General features: G+C 33.3%; 1 protein-coding gene across 1 annotated transcript in view; it reads right to left on the reverse strand.

Annotated features, from left to right (window-relative positions):
• Window positions 1–4423: 4423 nt before the first annotated feature.
• The window catches only part of LOC128215215 (complement C3-like), a 34735-nt gene continuing 19871 nt past the window's right edge, over window positions 4424–19287 (reverse strand). Inside the window, exons 25-35 of the mRNA XM_052921922.1 lie at window positions 15541–15693; window positions 15215–15414; window positions 13188–13343; window positions 12723–12810; window positions 11928–12005; window positions 11342–11450; window positions 10249–10347; window positions 9504–9647; window positions 6480–6569; window positions 5532–5673; window positions 4424–4991 (exon numbers count right to left, since the gene is read on the reverse strand). Coding sequence (XP_052777882.1) covers window positions 4871–4991; window positions 5532–5673; window positions 6480–6569; window positions 9504–9647; window positions 10249–10347; window positions 11342–11450; window positions 11928–12005; window positions 12723–12810; window positions 13188–13343; window positions 15215–15414; window positions 15541–15693 — 1380 coding nt within the window. The 3' untranslated portion in view covers window positions 4424–4870. The remainder of the gene's footprint in view (window positions 4992–5531; window positions 5674–6479; window positions 6570–9503; window positions 9648–10248; window positions 10348–11341; window positions 11451–11927; window positions 12006–12722; window positions 12811–13187; window positions 13344–15214; window positions 15415–15540; window positions 15694–19287) is intronic.

The following is a 19287-nucleotide window of genomic DNA, read 5'->3' on the forward strand; positions in this document are numbered from 1 at the left end:
TCTTTTTGATGAAGAAAATATAAAATATGATATTTAGTTATAGAAGAAGAAGATTTAATGAACTATTAACTCTCAGCCCATGAGTTACATATAATATAAACATGTTCAGTATATAAACATTTCCGATAGAACAACTTTCAAAATCAATCATAATGTATAAACAAAGTAAAGTTATAACACATTTGCTTTAAACACTGAAAAATAGAATTAGTGGATAAAAGTGTCTACTGTCTATACTGACGCATTTTAAAGCCCTTATAGACAAAACAACATAGTTTTCTGATAGTAGTTACATTTTCGCTCGAAATCAGTTCGATGAATTTAGGAATATTTGGATTGCGCCAATAATATCGCTTAATGTATAAGAGTCTTAATTCATGGTATAATGGACATTCTAAGAGAAAATGGAAATCATCTTCAAGTGTATTACAAAGTTGGCATTTTCGTTCATTTCTTGGTATTATTTTGGGCTTGTGTCATCTGCCCATTTCTATTTCTAATCTATGTGAAGCTACTCATAGACTTAGCTTTTTTAAGCTGTTCTGAATTTATTGTTATGTATCGTGTCTAAATATGACTGATACTTAAAATTTGTATATAGTATGTATGTTGACTCCTTTGATGATTCTCGTAATTTTTCATTCCATTTTTGCATGAAACAATCTCTAGCTCTCACCTTAAAGATGTGTATAAAATATTTTGTATTTACAACCCCTTGGTAAAGCCAAACTTCTGCGAATCCCATAGATTCAAACACATTTTTAACTTTAATTGCCAGTTTTATTTCCATTGCGTTGTATTGTATGTCAGTTATCATCGAGTTATATGTAAGTCTGATCAATTTTCTTTCATCCGTCATTGTTATTTTCAACCAAAAGCGGATGATTGATGTCAATATATGGACATACAATGGAGTTCTACCTAATTCTCCATATATAATGTTGTTTTGCGTTGAAAGTTTAACGCCTAATAGTGTTTTTTAAAAATGGAGGTGTATATAAACCATATATACAGCTTCTGCTGTTTTATCAAACAGCCAAATACTGTTGTTTAAATCATTATCCCTTTTCCAGTCGATGTTTCTCAACTTATCAGTATTGTTTCTTCCATAGGATTTCTCACACAGGGACTCACGTTTTTGAAGTTAAGGTACGATTGAAGGAACAAGCCCATTAATATGGATGACTTTCGGATTCCAATGATAATACTATTTGTTTCAAATGCAATTTTTGAATTTCTCTACAAAAAGGCCCATCACTGTTAAAAGTTAAAAGTGCGATTTTCTGTTTGAATGGTTGGTTGATGCATAGCTACCGAAATAACACTTTCATCCCCATTTCTTTGCAATAACCAAACTGCTTTTAAAGGGACTATTTCATGATTTGATACCAAAAATTAATTTTCATAAAATTGGAAATGAATATGTTAACAGTTACCGGCACACACAAATAATTTAATGTTTGATATCAATATTTGTAGAAAAATAGGGAAACCTAAATAAATGAGATCGGTTGCAAGTCTGATTCGAAACTACACATGGAAAGTCAAGAACATAAGTAAGAAAAAGGAAGATCTTTCGGCTACAGGAAAATACTCTAGTTTGCGTTGAAAAAGTTGAATGTCAATTATAGCACAAGGTATGCATATTATAAAAAATTGTTATAACGTGATTGTTCAAAACAATCTTGCATGCGATCTATGGAAAGAAACACAGAATGTTTTTTCTTTTGCATAATGGAATGTTGACTTGAGGGCTGCGGCTCCGAAGAATGAGACAAACCTGCACTTTCTCCTTATCCAACCGCCTAAATTTGGAGTCTTTGAGGCTGCTACAACTGCTAGCGTGGTTAAAAATATAAAAAAAATCAATCAAACCATCCATTTTTAAAATGACTTACTGACGACCGCTTGTCCTTACAATCCCATATATTTTTTATTGCAGAACTGATCGGCAACGTCCTTAATACGACATGAAAAGTCATAAATGGTACTTCCAATATTTTCGGCACTGTGAGTATTAATATGCTGATAAAATGGGAAGGTTTGCCAAACAGTTTACGTCTAGAATCATTGTTTTAAAGATTTATCTCATTGTATATGTACACGCTTGGATGCATGTTAGGACAATATTTAGCACTATTTGCCGTGATAACAAATGGTCTTTCCATTCCCTAAAATCGTCAACATGATTATTTCCAATTTAATGAAAGAAACATTTTTGGTTTAAAAAAACTTGAATATCTCGATTAGTGGTATGTTGCTGACTTCACTGTGCCTGTATGTGAGACTGTTACGCTACCAACCTAAGTCGGCCAGATTGCAAGAGTACTAATTTCACGATTTCAGACCCATGAACGTTCATGGTGCTTTGTTTAAGAGGCCAGACAGCCACGATTTTAGGCTGCTGTCTACACGCTGTTAAGCTTTCATGCTGTAAGACTGCCAACTTAATACTGCCTGGCTTCTAAGCTGCTTAGTTCGTGATGAATGGCTGTCATGCTGTAAGACCTTCAATTTAACGCTGCCTGACTGTCAAGCTGTCGGGCTGCTTAGTTCACTCTGCCATGCTGCCATGCTGCTAACTTCACGCTGCAGGACAGCCACGCTTTGAGTGTTCTTAGTTCAAAATGCTTCCACGATGATACGCTGCCAGGCAACCATGCTGCTATATTCAAGCTGCCAGGCTGCCGGACTGTCCTCCTGCTCAGTTTACGCTTCAGGTTACTAGGCTTTCAAGATGTAAGCATCGCACTGCCAGACTGCCACGCCGTCAATATAATTCGTCCAATGCCAATTTTACTGGCTGACATGCTGCCAACCTTTGCTGCTAGGATGTCATGCTGCTTATTAATGCCGCCAGGCTGCCATATTCACGGACACATTACAACATTCATTATATCTGAGGCAAAAGTGAATAATAAATAAATCTGATTAAAAACTATGAGCTATTTTTTTCTTCTCTAATTGATGACAGTAGATTAACATTATATATTGCATATGTTTAAATTAAATAGAAACGAAATTTCCACTTGTACTCCTATCGTTAAGATACAAATATTTTCTATAAATATACCTTGTGTATGCATACAATTATTTGTAGACCAATGATTATTGAATAGTTTTTGAAGTTGATGCTTTGGGTAAACATTTAATTTTTCTTGGACCTATGCTTGGTAAATAGTATTCGAATTTGTGCCTGTTTATATTCCATAAAACGCTAGCTTGCTTACAATTTTGTTTAATTTCATATTTTGTAAAATATTTTATGCAGAACACAAACGCATTCAACTTTATTTCAAAAGTTACCATTCATCTAAATAAAGGCTATTCAAACGATTATTAATATTTATAGTATTATTTTGTAATTGGAAGTAAAAGAAGACAAACAGGTGTTGTCTTTCAAGATATTCCCTTTATTGAAACACACACACACACACACATAAGCTAAAAAACGGATCATTTTGGGATAAATAGAACACAAGCTTTGTGTTACACCGAAAATAAATCTTAAAAATGCCTGTGATGAATAACATCAGGGCTGATACTCAATATCGGTTTTAATTTGACCTAAGAACGATATGGCTAATCGGATTGATTCTTATTAATAACTGACTTGTAGAGTGAATACAATCAAAAATGTATGACCATAAGATTGACTTTAATCGCATATTGAATATCACCCCTGGACCAAATCTTCATGGAGTTTCTATTTTACACAAACATATAAAATGAAAATCAAATCAACTCGTTGAAACTGTGTCACTGATTTTGTTATGTCAATCGAGTTAGAGGTGAACCTGTCACTGAATTTAACAGAATAGTTATAAGGAAAGACGCCGTTGATCTGTAATCGTGACAAAAATGTGTTTAAAATATCACTTTCGTTTGCACGTTTAAAGTTTTTTCCTGACCGGAATGAAAATTGTTGATAGTGTATCTGTGCCGTTGTCTATCATGCCATTTAAATATATCTAAGTTTGCGCCTGTCAGAATGTTTTAAAAGCCCGCGAAAGGCATGCCGTACTGAAACGATTGTTTTCAATAAGAGCATTATTTGTAAGGACATTATGATGTAATATGACTACCTACCCATATAAATATATCATGGTGTTTGCATAGTGCAAAAAGTGAGAGTGCAGCCTGAGCAAGGCATTGTAACTTTACAACGTTAGCAAATGATGCAACTGTTCATTAATCAATGAGAGTTGTGTGTACTATATTCAATTGTTTGCGCCAGAGCACGCTAACTCATCGACGACGTAATTACAGATTGTGTCTTTCTGAATTTTTGCAAAACTTAAAATTCAATAAAAACTCAAAAATCGTCATGATCGTCCATTACATTTTTTTAGTATTTTTATTCCTACAAATACCACACAGAAACAAAGTTCACTGTCTTGCGAACTTCCATCGAGTACGAACGAAAAATGAGTATAGTTTATTGCAGATAAGGTTTCCTGTCTAAACTAATGCTACTTTACAAATCAATAAACATGCATAAAAAATATGTACAGTTCTTCAATGGCGTTCTAAACGGCTTTTAACTAAACATATATAGCTATTTTCAGTAAAAGTCACAAAAGTGTCAAAGGCGTTTAACAATTCTATTTAACATATTGCATAATAAGGGCACGTGCCGCTGCTTCAAGTTGTATGATAATTCATAACAATAAGGTTATCGATGTTGCATGACAGCCCATTGCCCGGTTGTTTGACAAAACATGACACAATGTCACTTCTATACCAGTTTAACTTTTTAAATGCCGTATTTCAATGTCACATAACTAAAGGTTTTTTGCAGTTGCTATAAAACATATGAAGAATAACTTTGGATGATTGCAATTACAGAAAAGCAACACGGTTCTATTCACTAATGGGAACATCCGTTGTTTTCCTGCATTTGTTCTTCAAATCTGTCCATCACCATTTTCACAAACGGCTTGTAATTTGGATCAATTACCAACGTCGTGCCCATCAGTTCATAGCGAGCCCTGAAATGTTATGGCAATAACTGACATGTGCTGTCAATGTTGAGTATATGTGTATGTATTTGAAGACAGCTTAATACTAATAAAAAAAACTTCGTTTTCTACTTATTCGTGTTAAGAAATGGAAACTAGGTTATGGATTTCTGGCCGTTATTAATATATTGATCTCACTTTTCACACAATTTGAAATTTATAATTTGTGGAAAATAAACTGAAATTTAACAAAAGACCATGAGATTACAATGAAGAAATGTATCAGTTAAAATAAGCGACAGTGTAAAAAAGACACCAACACTATGTTCAATAGTTAGTTCTTTTTAACTTCAGGTGTTTTGGCATCTGATAAAATATCTTTTGCATACGTCTTGTAGAAAAAAGAATTATGTTTAAAGTACAAATTAGCTTCAAACATATAACATTAATGGCATCAAAATGATTTTTTCGTCCCAGGAAATTGTGACGTGATTTACTCTGCTTACATCATATTGACTATAAGACGTACTACTGATTGCTTTAATACGCTTACTCTGTATTGTCACTTACTCTGTATTGTCACCGTCCCCGTTGAAGATTGTAGGATCCTTTCCGATGACATAATACGTTTTACCTTCCTTCAGCGCTGGGTGTCTGCACATGAATTTCCACTCGAGTGTAATTTCGTCACCTGGCACTTGGGCCACTTTTCCTGTAATGGAACGTGACTCTTTTGTCTGTTTTCCTACTTTTTATACAATAACTATTAGTGACATGAGAACAAACCCTATACTAGTTCGTTGACAATGACATCAAGAACTAAAGATTTAAAGATGCACTCTCACAGAAAGATTGTGTTGACACTTTTTTGTCTTGGAATGGGCCCATTTTATTTCAGCTGTTTTCTAAACAATTGAGATCAAACTGTCAAACTGTTAGAGTGCAGCCTATAAAACTAGGATTATAGCAAAATAGGAAATTTAACCATTACAAAATACTTTTATAACGACTGAAATTAGAAGAACTATGCAAAGCTTGTTTTATTCGACGATGAATAGTTGTAGCCAATTTACTAAAAATGCTTAAAAAAGGATACAGTCAGGAAACAAACAGGTGAACATTACATTTCATTTTAATTCATTACCGACGGTCTGATATATACTATTTCATTTTATTTTATCATAAAAGGATTTATTGCTGTATGTAAAAGTGGCCCTATTTTCATAATTTGACGCGAAACAGTTGTTATATAATTATGTAAAGCATATACTGCCCGTAAGATTTCAATGTAGAACGACTAGCATTGTCAATGTTTAAATTATTTGAATGCACATCAATCTCTCTCTCTCTCTCTCCCTCTCCCTCCCTCCCTCCCCCTCTCTCTCTCTCTCCCGCTCTCCCTCTCTCTCTCTCTCTCTCTCTCTCTCTCTCTCTCTCTCTTTCTCTACCTCTCTCACGCCTCTCTCTCTCTCTCTCTCTCTCTCTCTCTCTCTCTCTCTCTCTCTCTCTCTCACTTACCTGGAGAAATGACCTTGTCGATCACTGCCGTCGCATACTTTATCCCTATTTCTGATTCGAAATGTGCTGCGCTAATCGTGACTTTGTATACTGAAGCGTGAACAGAAACAGTATTGTATTTAGTTTGAAAGATAACTCTTCTTCAGTAACTTACTTCATCCATTGACATACTTAGGTGATCAGCCTGATTAAGGTATTGGTATTCATGATACTAGAATATCACTGGCATTTGTATCAACCAATTCATCAACGATTATAGCTGTAGTCATAGCAAAGTCATACGTTTGCCGCATTTTTACATCCTCATGTTCGGTGCAGTGATGGGCGTAGTCGACTTTTTTACCTTGCATGGCTCGCGATTGACAGCCCTCAAAGCAACTTCATTGAGCTAATCGACCCAGATTAAATCTGTCAGATACGCAATTACCCTACACAACGTGCACATAATGCATATTGATTAACTCTGGGTATCAACAATAAGCAAGTATGTCTGTTGCACTTGAAACATGTGCTTAAACACAGAAGCCCCTGTGGTTTAAATTGCTAATAAAGGAGAAAAATGCACATTAAATATTTTTGCATATGTGTGTGTATACAAACATCCAACGGTGCAAAATTTTGGGGTACTATGTTGAAAATTGGAAACAAAAGTATGAATTTCCGGAATGTCTCTGTATCAAAATTTGCTTAAGCAATTAGAATAAAAAGAATAACTGTATTTGATAAACATTTTACAGCACTATGATATACCTTATATATCGGCACATTATCTTTTGTAAAATGGGATTACGGGTAAAATGTTGAAAGAAAAAATGAACAAATTAATGTCGGTATTTCTTGAGTTACCAAAAACCACATATTCAGAATGTCTTACAATGACAAGGGAATAATTGTTTAAAAGTGTTAAACTCTAAATGAAAGTGAGAATTTCTTGATTTCGCCAAACACTATTATTAAGTTCAGTATTAAGATATCAGAATAACTGTATCTTATAGTTTAATGCACTGATATCAAATGTATATTGCAATATGAAATTTCTTAAGTAAAGAAATATTGATGATTTAAGGGTAACATATATATATTAGAAAATATAAACAAAAGCCGATATTTCTGGAATTTGCCAAAACTCAAATAAAATATAAATCACAACATTAACACGTTATGTTGTTTTAACCGAATGCCTTAATCAGTAGATAAATAAACATTCATAGAAAGGAAGTGACGTCAACGTCGTACCATGTTTAATGAAGGTACGTCGTTAAACAGCAATACCTATGACTTCGACATAATAAAAATATTATATAAACACATAAATTGGATATTTAAGAATTATGGATGACAGGTGATACAATAAGCTCTTCGAAATTGAGTAATAAAACATAAGATCAGCAAATATGTGACTCTTTTTAATATCATACAGAAGTTTTACATGACATTAAATCAGATCAAGTTTCAGGTGTATCTCGACATTTGACCTTTGTTCCAAATGAATGTTTGTATGGCACTTGTGTGTATTTCTTTTGTCCTTGCAGTCAGAAATATTATTTATTCATATTGACACTTCATTTATTTTATGTCTGTTCTTGAATGAAATCTGTCTCTCGTGTTTTTCACAACAAAGGCCTCTTGTAAAACCACTGATATAGTATAGTTTGTAACCAGATCATTTGTATCAACTGCCTTCTCCTGTTGAGCTTCGACTCAGAGGACTCAAACATCCAGAATGGTGATGGTCATGTCTGAAATTAATCAAATACATGTTTCATCATGGATGTTACAACAGAATTATGCGAGTTCAGACAACTTTTTATAACATTTGGACATTAATTTTGTCCCCAATAATGTAGGGTTGAAGAAACAAAAAAAATGTCAAAGATCTAAAGCGGCTGTTTATATACTCTACATACATGTTAACAACATATGTCAACATAATATCAACATATTCAGAGGTCAGCGAGTCAGTTTTTAATTGTAATTGCACATTGAAAGTACATGGAAAGAGAATAATATAATAAACTTTTGTGAAAATGACGAGGATTTAAGCTGCTACAGTAATGGCATGTGAGATGGATCTTAAGTGTAATAAGTGTTTTATTGGAAACAAAAAACGAAATCTCTAACTAACAATATTAAAGTTTAAATATTGTTCTAACAACTCATTTCCTGCAGACTTGCAGGTTTGTTATATACAGTACACCAGTCAGTATTTAAATACCATTCTTAATCACATTATACTTCAATTTTCGTTTACATCACTGTTTAAAAGTTTTATCACACACAAATAGCAACATATCATTTATCAAATCAAAAAACAAACTCAACAAAGTATAATCTAATACGTAATTTATAAAAATAAAATGTATTTGAAGTCTTTAAATCCGACTAAGAATTTATGTTTAACAATTTGTTTTGCTATTTTACCAACCCACTTGTATGTGTACTGAAGTCTAATATGAACGTGGAAAACTTTATTGACATTCACAAAAAGTGGTAAATATATATAAGAATGGATAAAATATGTTCCATACAAGTTTTACTCACCAATTAATATATTTTGCCTGTAATCCAGTGCTTTTAACAAGTTACGATAGATAGGAAATAAACTGCGGAAATAAACCGGAAGTGACCTTGTCGGAAAGCATTATGTATGCTAGAAGCCTGTCATTGGTGTCAATTCCCTTTTACCGACCACTAAATAACGTCTTATCAAAAATCGTATGCGTACTCAATTTCTTTTTTTGTTTTGTTCTCCCATTTTTTTATTTTTTTTCCTGGACTGCAGAAGAGCCGGTTTTTGGTTGATATGCATAGTTAAGGAAAGCATGGCATTTTAAAAGCTTTTTTTGGGACGGTTTAACGGTATGTCCCATTTCATATTTGATTTCATTAATTTAGATAATTCCAATTGCGACCATTTCGGTTATAGCTCATGGAACAACTGTTTCAATTTTGAGTTGGACATCTGGAATTACGATATATTTAAACTAAACATTTAATACATAATATTTAATGAAAGACATATACCGAAATTCGCCTTTTCCATGTTGCATGCATAATTTTTGATCATGTCAATTGGTTTCGTCTTTTGCGCCTTTTTATCTTTAGAAAGTTTGCTAAACTCGACAGTGTAATCGAACAGTTCCTTCTCAACAGGAGATGAACACAGACCTGAAAGAGAGATTACATATATACAAAATAGTCGTAGAATGCCCGTGTGTCTTTACTGATTTCTAAGTATATGGTTGCTTTTTATAGTGGCGTTCTACAGAAAATGGAGCAAAATTCTCTCATATAATGTTTCTTATCTAAATCTAACAAGTGTGCTAATATCTTTTATCAAAAAGAATAATGGCCCCTTATTGTACATCATTAACTTAATGCCTCTTGTTACTTTGAAAGCACTTTACACACCTTGTAGACATTTCAATGGCTGAGTGCATTCGGGTGGGTGAGTGCAGAGGGTGTGAAGTTATTTAATTTGTTATACATGAACTTTAACCGACATTGATTTTTATCGTTGAAACTCGGGTAAGTAGATCATTACGTATGATGTCACGACGGAAGAATAATCGACTCAGTGACGTACATCAATTACTGTAAAATCGTGCATGAAATATCTGAATCTAATTGGCTCTGATACACCCTGTTTAAAGCGATGAACTCAAAAATTCGTTAACTTACATGTTAACAAAGTATGTCAGGACAAGCGCATAGAGTGGGCATTTGTATTAATATATGCAATCTAAATTTGATACTAGTACAGACTTACTTTGCAGACATTCGCACTGTTCATTATTTTCGTTACACCTGAAGGCAACCTCCTGTCCATAAATATAACCGATGCCATAGGGTTTTATGCATTTCTTTTCTAAAGTAGAGAAACACATACATATCAATAACTATTCAGTTTTTAGCCAAAATGGTGTCTGTTTTTATTCAATAATAACAATGCAATTTATTGTGAATAAAGATAAGCAGCAACGATTGTTCATGTACTAATTATATTGTTTTCAGGATATAAATACGAACGTCGAATCAGCAGTGATAAGTCATATTTATTTATATCTGCGTGTGAACACATTTCTAAACAAATGATATATATTATTAGTTTTGACAGTGATATTGAAACAATCGTTGACTGAAAGGCTGAAATGTTCTTATGATTATGAATATGTGATGACATCTTGCAGATCTGAAAAATAAAATATTACCACAAATAGCCGAACACAATGATAACGTTTAAAACTACTTTCTATTTTGTGAATGATACTCAATTTAAAATCTGGGGTAGTATTCAATATGCAACTTCAGTTAATCATAGGGTCTTTCAGTATTTAATTCCTTCACTGTATTGGGTAGTTATATATAAAAGTAATCCGATTAGCTACATCGTTCTTAAATCCAATTAGAACAATATTGAATACCAGCCCAGATGTTTGCTATTTCAGAAACACACTGATCTGAAATGACTTGCAGTTGTGCTAAAAAGCTTATAATGATATTACTTTTTGTTTGAATAAAATTAACTATTCGTCAAACATAAAACGGATATCAAATTCTAACCCAGCTGAAATGTTTCTATATTTTTTAAAAAGGTCACGTTTTCTGAGAGCATTTATTACTTGTTTCAGCTAGATTGAAGACTTGTCAGTCCTATTTCATTTAATATAAAATAAATATAAAAATAGTTTGCTTTGTTTAGAACTGAATTGTTATAAACAAGAACGGCATTTACATGATTTGTAAAAATCGTAAAAAGTATTCCACTAGGTTTGTGAGAGTGGTTAAATAGTTTTATCTGGTTTGTAATAAAGTCGTAAAAATGGCTTTCACGTTCTTTGTTATAGTCGAAAAGACTTTACCTGGTTGGTAATAATCGTAGACAACGATTGTCGCAGGCTGTCGGGACGCTGTACTACCATTGAAATGATCTTCCAGTCTAAATATGAACTTTTTCGGGTCTAGACTGATCTAAATGTAAATTTATGCTTTCATAATAGAAATGACTGTTCATACGGTTTATAAGTTATATAGTAAATACTCCGGCTTGTAGCATGTAGTTATAACACCATTCTGTAAAATATATGTTTAGATATACATTTTTGATCCAATATTTAACGTTCAAAACAGTTATTAGACGAGAGCGCCGCAGAGAGCACGCTAATGCTTTTCTCTTGTTTTTTTTCTGTCAAACAGATACGTAACTACACAACTTTTAAAGCCAGAATTAAGTGACCTTGGTTTATTTACATGTTAGTATCGTTTCTGGCCACATATTTACCAAGTTTCAATAGCGTATCTAGAAATGTTTTTTACTTGTGGACAAATTATAGTTTCTGTGAACGAACGACAACGATGCCAAAGAGATAACATTTTCGAAAACACAGTCAAGCTCATAAAACCCTATTTTCAGAAAGAATCCTTGGTACCAGGTTTACGTTTCTTTACCTTATCAACGTAGAAAATCACGAAACTCTTGCCGTTTTCCGGCATCTCATATCTGTCGATGACTCCATTCGATATTAGCTGCAATAAAAGTAGAAACACCCTTTTTATTGTGTAGCCATTTTTTCAAGATGAAAAAAGGTGATAAATTTAACATACGAAGTCAAGCTCTCATCATTCAATAGGTTCCATGCTCTACAAAGTTTACGTTCTAAAACTTGAAATTTGTGTCTGTACCAAAGATGCCAATGCAGTCATAATTGCAAAGAATTACTATATATTAATGGCATTGAATAAGAGAAGTAGATGTACGTATAAACACCAACTTGTTCTGCTGTTATATATAACATTAATGTTTAAGAAAATGAATGGCCATATAACTATACCGTACTAAATTCTTAAAAAAATATGCATGAGAAGTGACTTCTTGGATCGGTTACCAGGTTCACGATCCTGCTTATACTCGGTACAACTCCTGTACACAATACTGTAATGACCCCGTAAAAGTTTAAATATAAGTAAGAGTGATGGATACACAATTTGACGTTAGAGGGCGCAATTAAGGTTTTGCAACCCCTTCCCAGTGAACCGTAAGATAGGCTCTAAACATGATCCTCCCCAATAAAACGTTAGCCTTATTTTAGTCGTAAGTGGAGTATTTCGGTTAAATTTTCGCATACATGTTTACCGTATTAACATGAATTATTCCCTTAGGGACATGTTTGTTATATATATTTTGTTGATCATGGACGCAAAGTACACCTTTCCATTGAGTTCGCTCGGATAGCTCTAACCCACCTCTTTAAAGTCGTCTTCTATTGCTTTCACACCAGTTTCAAGGTTTACTCTCACGATCGACATTAGCGACATAACACCATTGATGGTCCTGTAGACAATTAGCAATAGTTGATTCACTACATACTAGTACAAATAACGTATAGAAGAAAGTGCGAAATATATGTAGGTCATTGCATATTAGCACAAATGCGGGCACATAAAATATTCAAACTATTGATTCGTTTTTAATTTCCAAGAAAACGGAACGATAGTCATAAAGGAAAATCTAAATAGTTGTCATAAAGGATATGTCTACGAAACTTTAAGAACACCTCATGCACTTAGAAAAAACTGTGTACATAGTTGTTTTTTTTAAAACGTATTCACATCTTGTACTGGTAGGTTATTCAACCTGTATATAAGGATACACGTCTCAAATAAACATATTTCTTTTTACAAATTGTTTTGGCAGAATATCATACATACTTGACATCAAATGTAACACATTTTTGAGGTGTTTCTTTGCCTGCCTCTCGTTTACTGCGCTCATTGTGCACTGCTTCATCGACGTCCTCATAGTCTATCCTGTCGTTTTCATTTTCTCTGTCGTCACCAGGGCATCGTCCACACACATCGCACGACCTAGAAATATTAAAATGGCTGCTTTTAGAGCAGTTGTTTCACAGTCTTAATACATACAAATGGTAGCATGACTAAAATGTTTAAATAACATACGTGACATGTCCTTTTATTTATTAAATAAGCATGTATGGTCTGTTTGAGGTATTGTTGTGTTTCTAGTGCTTGGTTATCTCATTCAATGTCTTAAGGTCCATAACTCCTTAAATATTAAAAGGGTTGTATTTACTACTGGGCTTGTTCCTGTGATTTTCATTTACCTAAAATTCTAAGAACACGAGTCACACGTAATAAAGGTAAAATAACCTAAATAACGTGACCATGACATATAGAAAGTAAAAATGCGTTAATCGATTTGATAAGATATAATCATCAAAAAGCATACGTAATTTGTTCAAAATATTATAAAACAAATGCGTTGCACGGATAGGAAACAGTCAAAGAACATAAAGTCAAATATGATATCATACATGACATAGTCTAGTTACAATGTATAATAGAAAAAAACAACTTCACATTGTCTAAATATATACGAGCAACATCGGTGTAAGCATGACATGTACTCCATTTACACAAAGCAAGTTTCTGTATTGGTGCATATGTACTATTCATAATAAAATCTGCAGTATAATACATTATTGCATGCTCGTTATATGTTCGACAATAAATTGGACATGCACTTTGAGGTTAGTTCAAACTGTTTAACAAGGGTTTTTAACTACATTTTGCATGGTTTTTGTTTGAAACAATGTTTGGTAATCAAAAGGATACTCTTTCGGAAAAAAAGTGCAAATGAGAAAATATAACTTTTGAAAAAATGAACAAAGGGCTACAACTGTTAAGAAAACAGAGTTATGTTTTTTGGTCACTTACCTCATCATTATTAAGATATTTCTATGTATGGGGTTTGACATACCTTCCCCTAGCTATGCTTCGGACAAAAATATGTAGACACATGATACTAAAAACAGAGTTATGGTTCTTTTGCATTGCATTTATCTTTAAGATATTCCGGATGAGAAGTTTAAAGTCAAAGACTTTTCAAGTTGTGCTACAGGCAAATATATATATATTAAATGAGAAAAGAGCAACTTCTTGTAAATAGTTAACCAAAGTTGTAGTCGTGTTGAATATGCATTGTATACCTCAACTGGCTCTATCTGTTGAAAACGTTTGAACTAAATGCCTGAAATTCATTTTGAGGTGAATTCCTCACAAAAAAGCCAAACTTATGGTAAAGCGGCGTTCAATCAGTAATGGCTGAGGCTAGACTTATGGATTAATGCTTTTGCACACTTCTCTCCTTCTCATTGTTTTATATATTCCAGGTTTATTTAAAACCCTCAGTACTGTTTGAGATTAAAGTCTGAACAAGTTACTGCTTTCATTAATGCATCCAGTAAATGTCAAATGGGGAGATGATGAGCAATGGATAACGGTAGGATTAGGGTCTTCAGTCACTGTTCTAGTTTCTATTGTTATCTGTCTAGTATTCATTGATATCTATTCAGTTGTTTTAAATTAGTTATTCTCCGCATCAATATGTATTGGACGGAAGAAATGATAGACGAGGCGGCGACAATATGTTCCCCATTCAGAGAACTTAATAAAACAATACGTGGTGGCCAGCTGTAATATGTCGAGTTAAAATGGCACAAGTAATATAATAACACCGATTTATAAGAAAAACTAAAACGTGATTTTTGTAAGTCAAAAGAGTGGCATATTTCAACAATTGTTCAAGCCAGAGTTATGGACCTTGCTAGTTGTATCTTAAACAAACATCATGTATACCCAGTTTACTTTGAATACCTTGAAATAGTTTTGACAAGTTTTTCATATGATAAAAAGAAATTAGCTAAACATGTACTTACTCATTAATAATTCGGAACCTGTCTTGAGAAGATCCAGAAAATGTCGGATTCACCGCGTTGATTTTAATTGACGAGACGTTAAAATAACATTTCTCATTTAACAGCGCTTTCCTGTTCCAGCGAAGCTCAATGTTCATTCTAGCCGTCCCACTGCCACTAACAGTGACCGTGAATTTATTGTTTTGACCCTTAACCAGGAGCTGGAAGAAATATCAATCTTAAATTATAATATAAATAATTAACCAGGAAAACAAACCAAGTAACACTATCGTTGATATATCTCCGATTTCAAAGTTGTTAAATTACAACACCCTAAGTGAATTTACCTCAGGTATGACTTTTTGAAGCAAAGCATTGTCATTTGTTATGGAAACCATCGTTGATGTTGGTCCATTTCGGATTACAATGTTCAAGTCCACTTCTGGTTTGTAGGTTCGTACGCTGTACTCAGCTAGTGCTTGTAGGGCAACTACGGTGTCCTTTAAGCAATAGCAAAGAGTCATGTAAGATTAAGAAATGACTTTTAAAAAAAGGTCGAACACTATAACATATACATATATATCCCTTAAACAACGATCAAGCACAACATACGATAAGAATATGTCCTTTAAACAAATACCAAAAACTAGATATGAATAGGATAAACCCATAGCAAAATCTAAATACTATTAAAGCAATATAGTAATGGTATGTCCTTATAAAAAAGAAGACACACTATTTTAGAAAACGGTATCCCATTCACTCAACACTCAAAGAATGGTATATTTTGTCTTCTAGGGAGTCAAACAAATGGAAAACGTCGTATTCGAATAATTTGTTAATCTTTCGATTGAATATACGAATATTAAATTACCAAAATAATAATCGCATATTGTAGAAGTTGTAGTTAACTATAAGTATTGGTTATAATAACAGCAGAGACCTTTCTCCCCTTCTATGCCGTAGCCGGTACCCGCTACGGACCTTAATTTTTCCCAAAATTAGTCTCTGAAATTCTCCATTTTAAGAATATATCCATACAAAATGCAATACATTTTGAAAAACAAAACACAAAACTGAATTATTTTATTTCCACTGCTTTCATATTTGTAAACACTGCATAAATTTTCGGCGAAGTACGTAAATTCCTAGTTAAATGACGTTATGCGCAAACGGAGGTTCGTTCAGTCGGACTTGCAGCAACGTTCTGGGATTAACCTTTACTAAATATAACTATGGGAAACAAACACAAACGTGGATTTACTCACCTTTAGTATACATATATTCACACAGTTACATTTCAAAGCACGAACGTTATGTCGAAACATGGAAAACAGTTTAAAGCACATCACTAGCATATGCCATTCATATCATCAAGGCAATTTAAGCAATATTACACAACTAGGCAGTCAAGACTTTGGTCCTTAAACCCTCAATTGGCATGGTCATTTAAATAATTGAAATTATCGATTTTGATAATTCAAATACCAAAGGTTTGATCGAAAATTCAAACATTCGTTTGAATCCATATTATATAAATGAGACATAGTTAGAAAATTTAAAACATATTTGTGACGTTACCAATTGTTCCTTTTTAACTCTATATAGAATATCGGAATTTGGAAAATTATTTTATTCTACAAACTATCAATTATTTAAAGGATGGATCGTCAAATACTCTAAGAATAGACAGTTTTTGTTTAGCTAATGGACAGTCAGCTGAATAAATGCTACATAATACTTTAAGTACAAAAAGAACAATAGTTGGCGTAACATACATGTTTCAAAAGGCATTAAACGATACGAATGTGTTCCAATGGCGTCGCTAAGTGAGTTTTGATGATTCTTGCTTACTTTATCTTATTGAAAATGATACGTTTAAGCGGGCGTTTGTTAGAATGGAACATTTAGTCAAGTGTTTTCGATCTTTGTTGTGAATAAACTGGTGGGAGACACCAGGTGTAAAAAATGGTGAAGTAGACTTGAAACCTGCTATTGGGTAAGGATTTTAAGGATAAAAACGGAAGAGAGCAATACTCCTTTACTTTGCCGTCAACACATTTTTGTTGATATTCTGCCGGACACATGTAAAGACTACAAGACAAGGCTAACAAAAGTGAACGATTACTTTGCACCAAAAAAGTGCACGGAATTTAAAGTCTAACAATTTCAACAGGCAAAACAAGATGCCAATGAACTGATTGATATACATCACACTCGACTCTTAAAACTGTATGAAAATTGTAAATTTGCGGACAAAGACAATGCATTAAAGTCACGAATTCTTTCTCTTCTACAATATTTTGTCGCTTAAACAGGTAATTTAGATGTCGAATAACTTATCAAATACGTACGAGCAATTGATCTTTCAGACAAAGATGCTTACAAACTCAAACTTGGTGCAGGTGAGATAGCCAATGAAATAACAAAACTTAAATTAAAATCAAAGATAATACGTGTGGAAAAACCGGACATTCAGAAAACGAATAAATGGCGAAATCGTTGATTTAACTACCCCACACATTCAAGTATTCAGCGTTTGAAAATGATTGTAATCATTATCACACGAACAATCTTTTGGAGAAGTTTTGTCGCTCAAAACTGATAACCCCTAAAAAAACACACACTTTAAAATGACTTTTTTGAACGTGATGACAGTGACCAAAGTGACACAAATTATGCATTTGGACCTAACATTACCTTAAAAAAACCAAGACCGCACACTAATATGACAATCAATGGACGTCTGATCAAACGTTTGATAGACTCTGGATCATCAGTGAATGTTTAGACGAATAAACTTACAACATTTCGAAACCAAAACCAAAAATGCATTAGTCAAGCTGGAATGTAAACGCTTATGGTACTTAATCACAAGTGAAACTTTTGGTGAAGCTTGAAATTGTCATTGTAATAAAAGAGAAATATACTCCAGCCCAAATACTTTTAATTGCAAGCAATAGTAACAATTTGCTGTAATATGCTACATCTGTCAATTTACAAGTAATACAAGCAATACCCACAGGTTACATACATGTTACAAGCAAGGCCGATATACAAACCAATTGTTACTGTACTGGCGATTGAAGGATAAGCAGATAGACTTGTACCTTGATCCTTCCAATGTACATCCTATTGTCATCCAGTTGCACAATGAGTTACTCACAGAACGAGTAGACGGCCTTACGGATTTGGTGCCGCCGATAGTGGTCACACCTTCTCCAATACCAAGGCAAATAACATAAGATTTTGCGTTGATATGCGCCAGCCAAGTCAAGTCATAAAGAAAACACAGCATATCCTACCGACAATTGATGGATTTTAATCAGGTATACATACCATCAGCAGGAATTGTCCGTGTAATCGCGCAACGTAACGTTCACAAAGCTCGTTGGAGCTCAACGATAGTTGTATATTGTGCAAGCAAATCATTAACTTATTTATACAGCACGGTATTTGCAAAAAGAATGGAATCTCTAGCAATCATATGGGCCATAGAGCTTGAGCATATTTACTTGGCTGGATACTCATTCACTTTATCTAGTGACGAAATGGCTTTACAAATCTATGCAAATCAAAAGTCAAAGTTAATTTAATGCAATGTCCCAATAATCCATTAGCATTGTAAGTAAAAATAAGAGGAAGTAAGTTTATTTGTAAAACAATTCAATGTTAAACTACCTTACAAGTATGTTTAAATTTACATAAATGTAATTTTTCGAGTTTACGAGTGAAATCGGTATGAAAAAAGAGAAAAAAAAAAACACAACACATATTGAAAGCAAGTAGATATAAAAAAAAATATGTACAAAATATACATGAATTGACATTCTTACATGTTTCTGTCCAATAATGAAATAAATTATCAAATTGAGTTATTGTTATCATTTATTCATACAATAAAACTATTAACAGCTGTTTCGAATACTCGATGTTTTAAAGCTGACCCTTTAAAAATGAGAATCATTTAAAATTGTTCATTTCTATAAAAAATATTACTCTTAACGCTGTAATTACAGGTTTTCGAGTGTCCACTATTTCTAAGAAAAAAACAGCCTCGACATTTCGTGCCTTGTTCTACTTACTTGGATACA

This window comes from Mya arenaria, chromosome 13 (assembly GCF_026914265.1).
Source record: "Mya arenaria isolate MELC-2E11 chromosome 13, ASM2691426v1".
NCBI lineage: Eukaryota > Metazoa > Mollusca > Bivalvia > Myida > Myidae > Mya > Mya arenaria.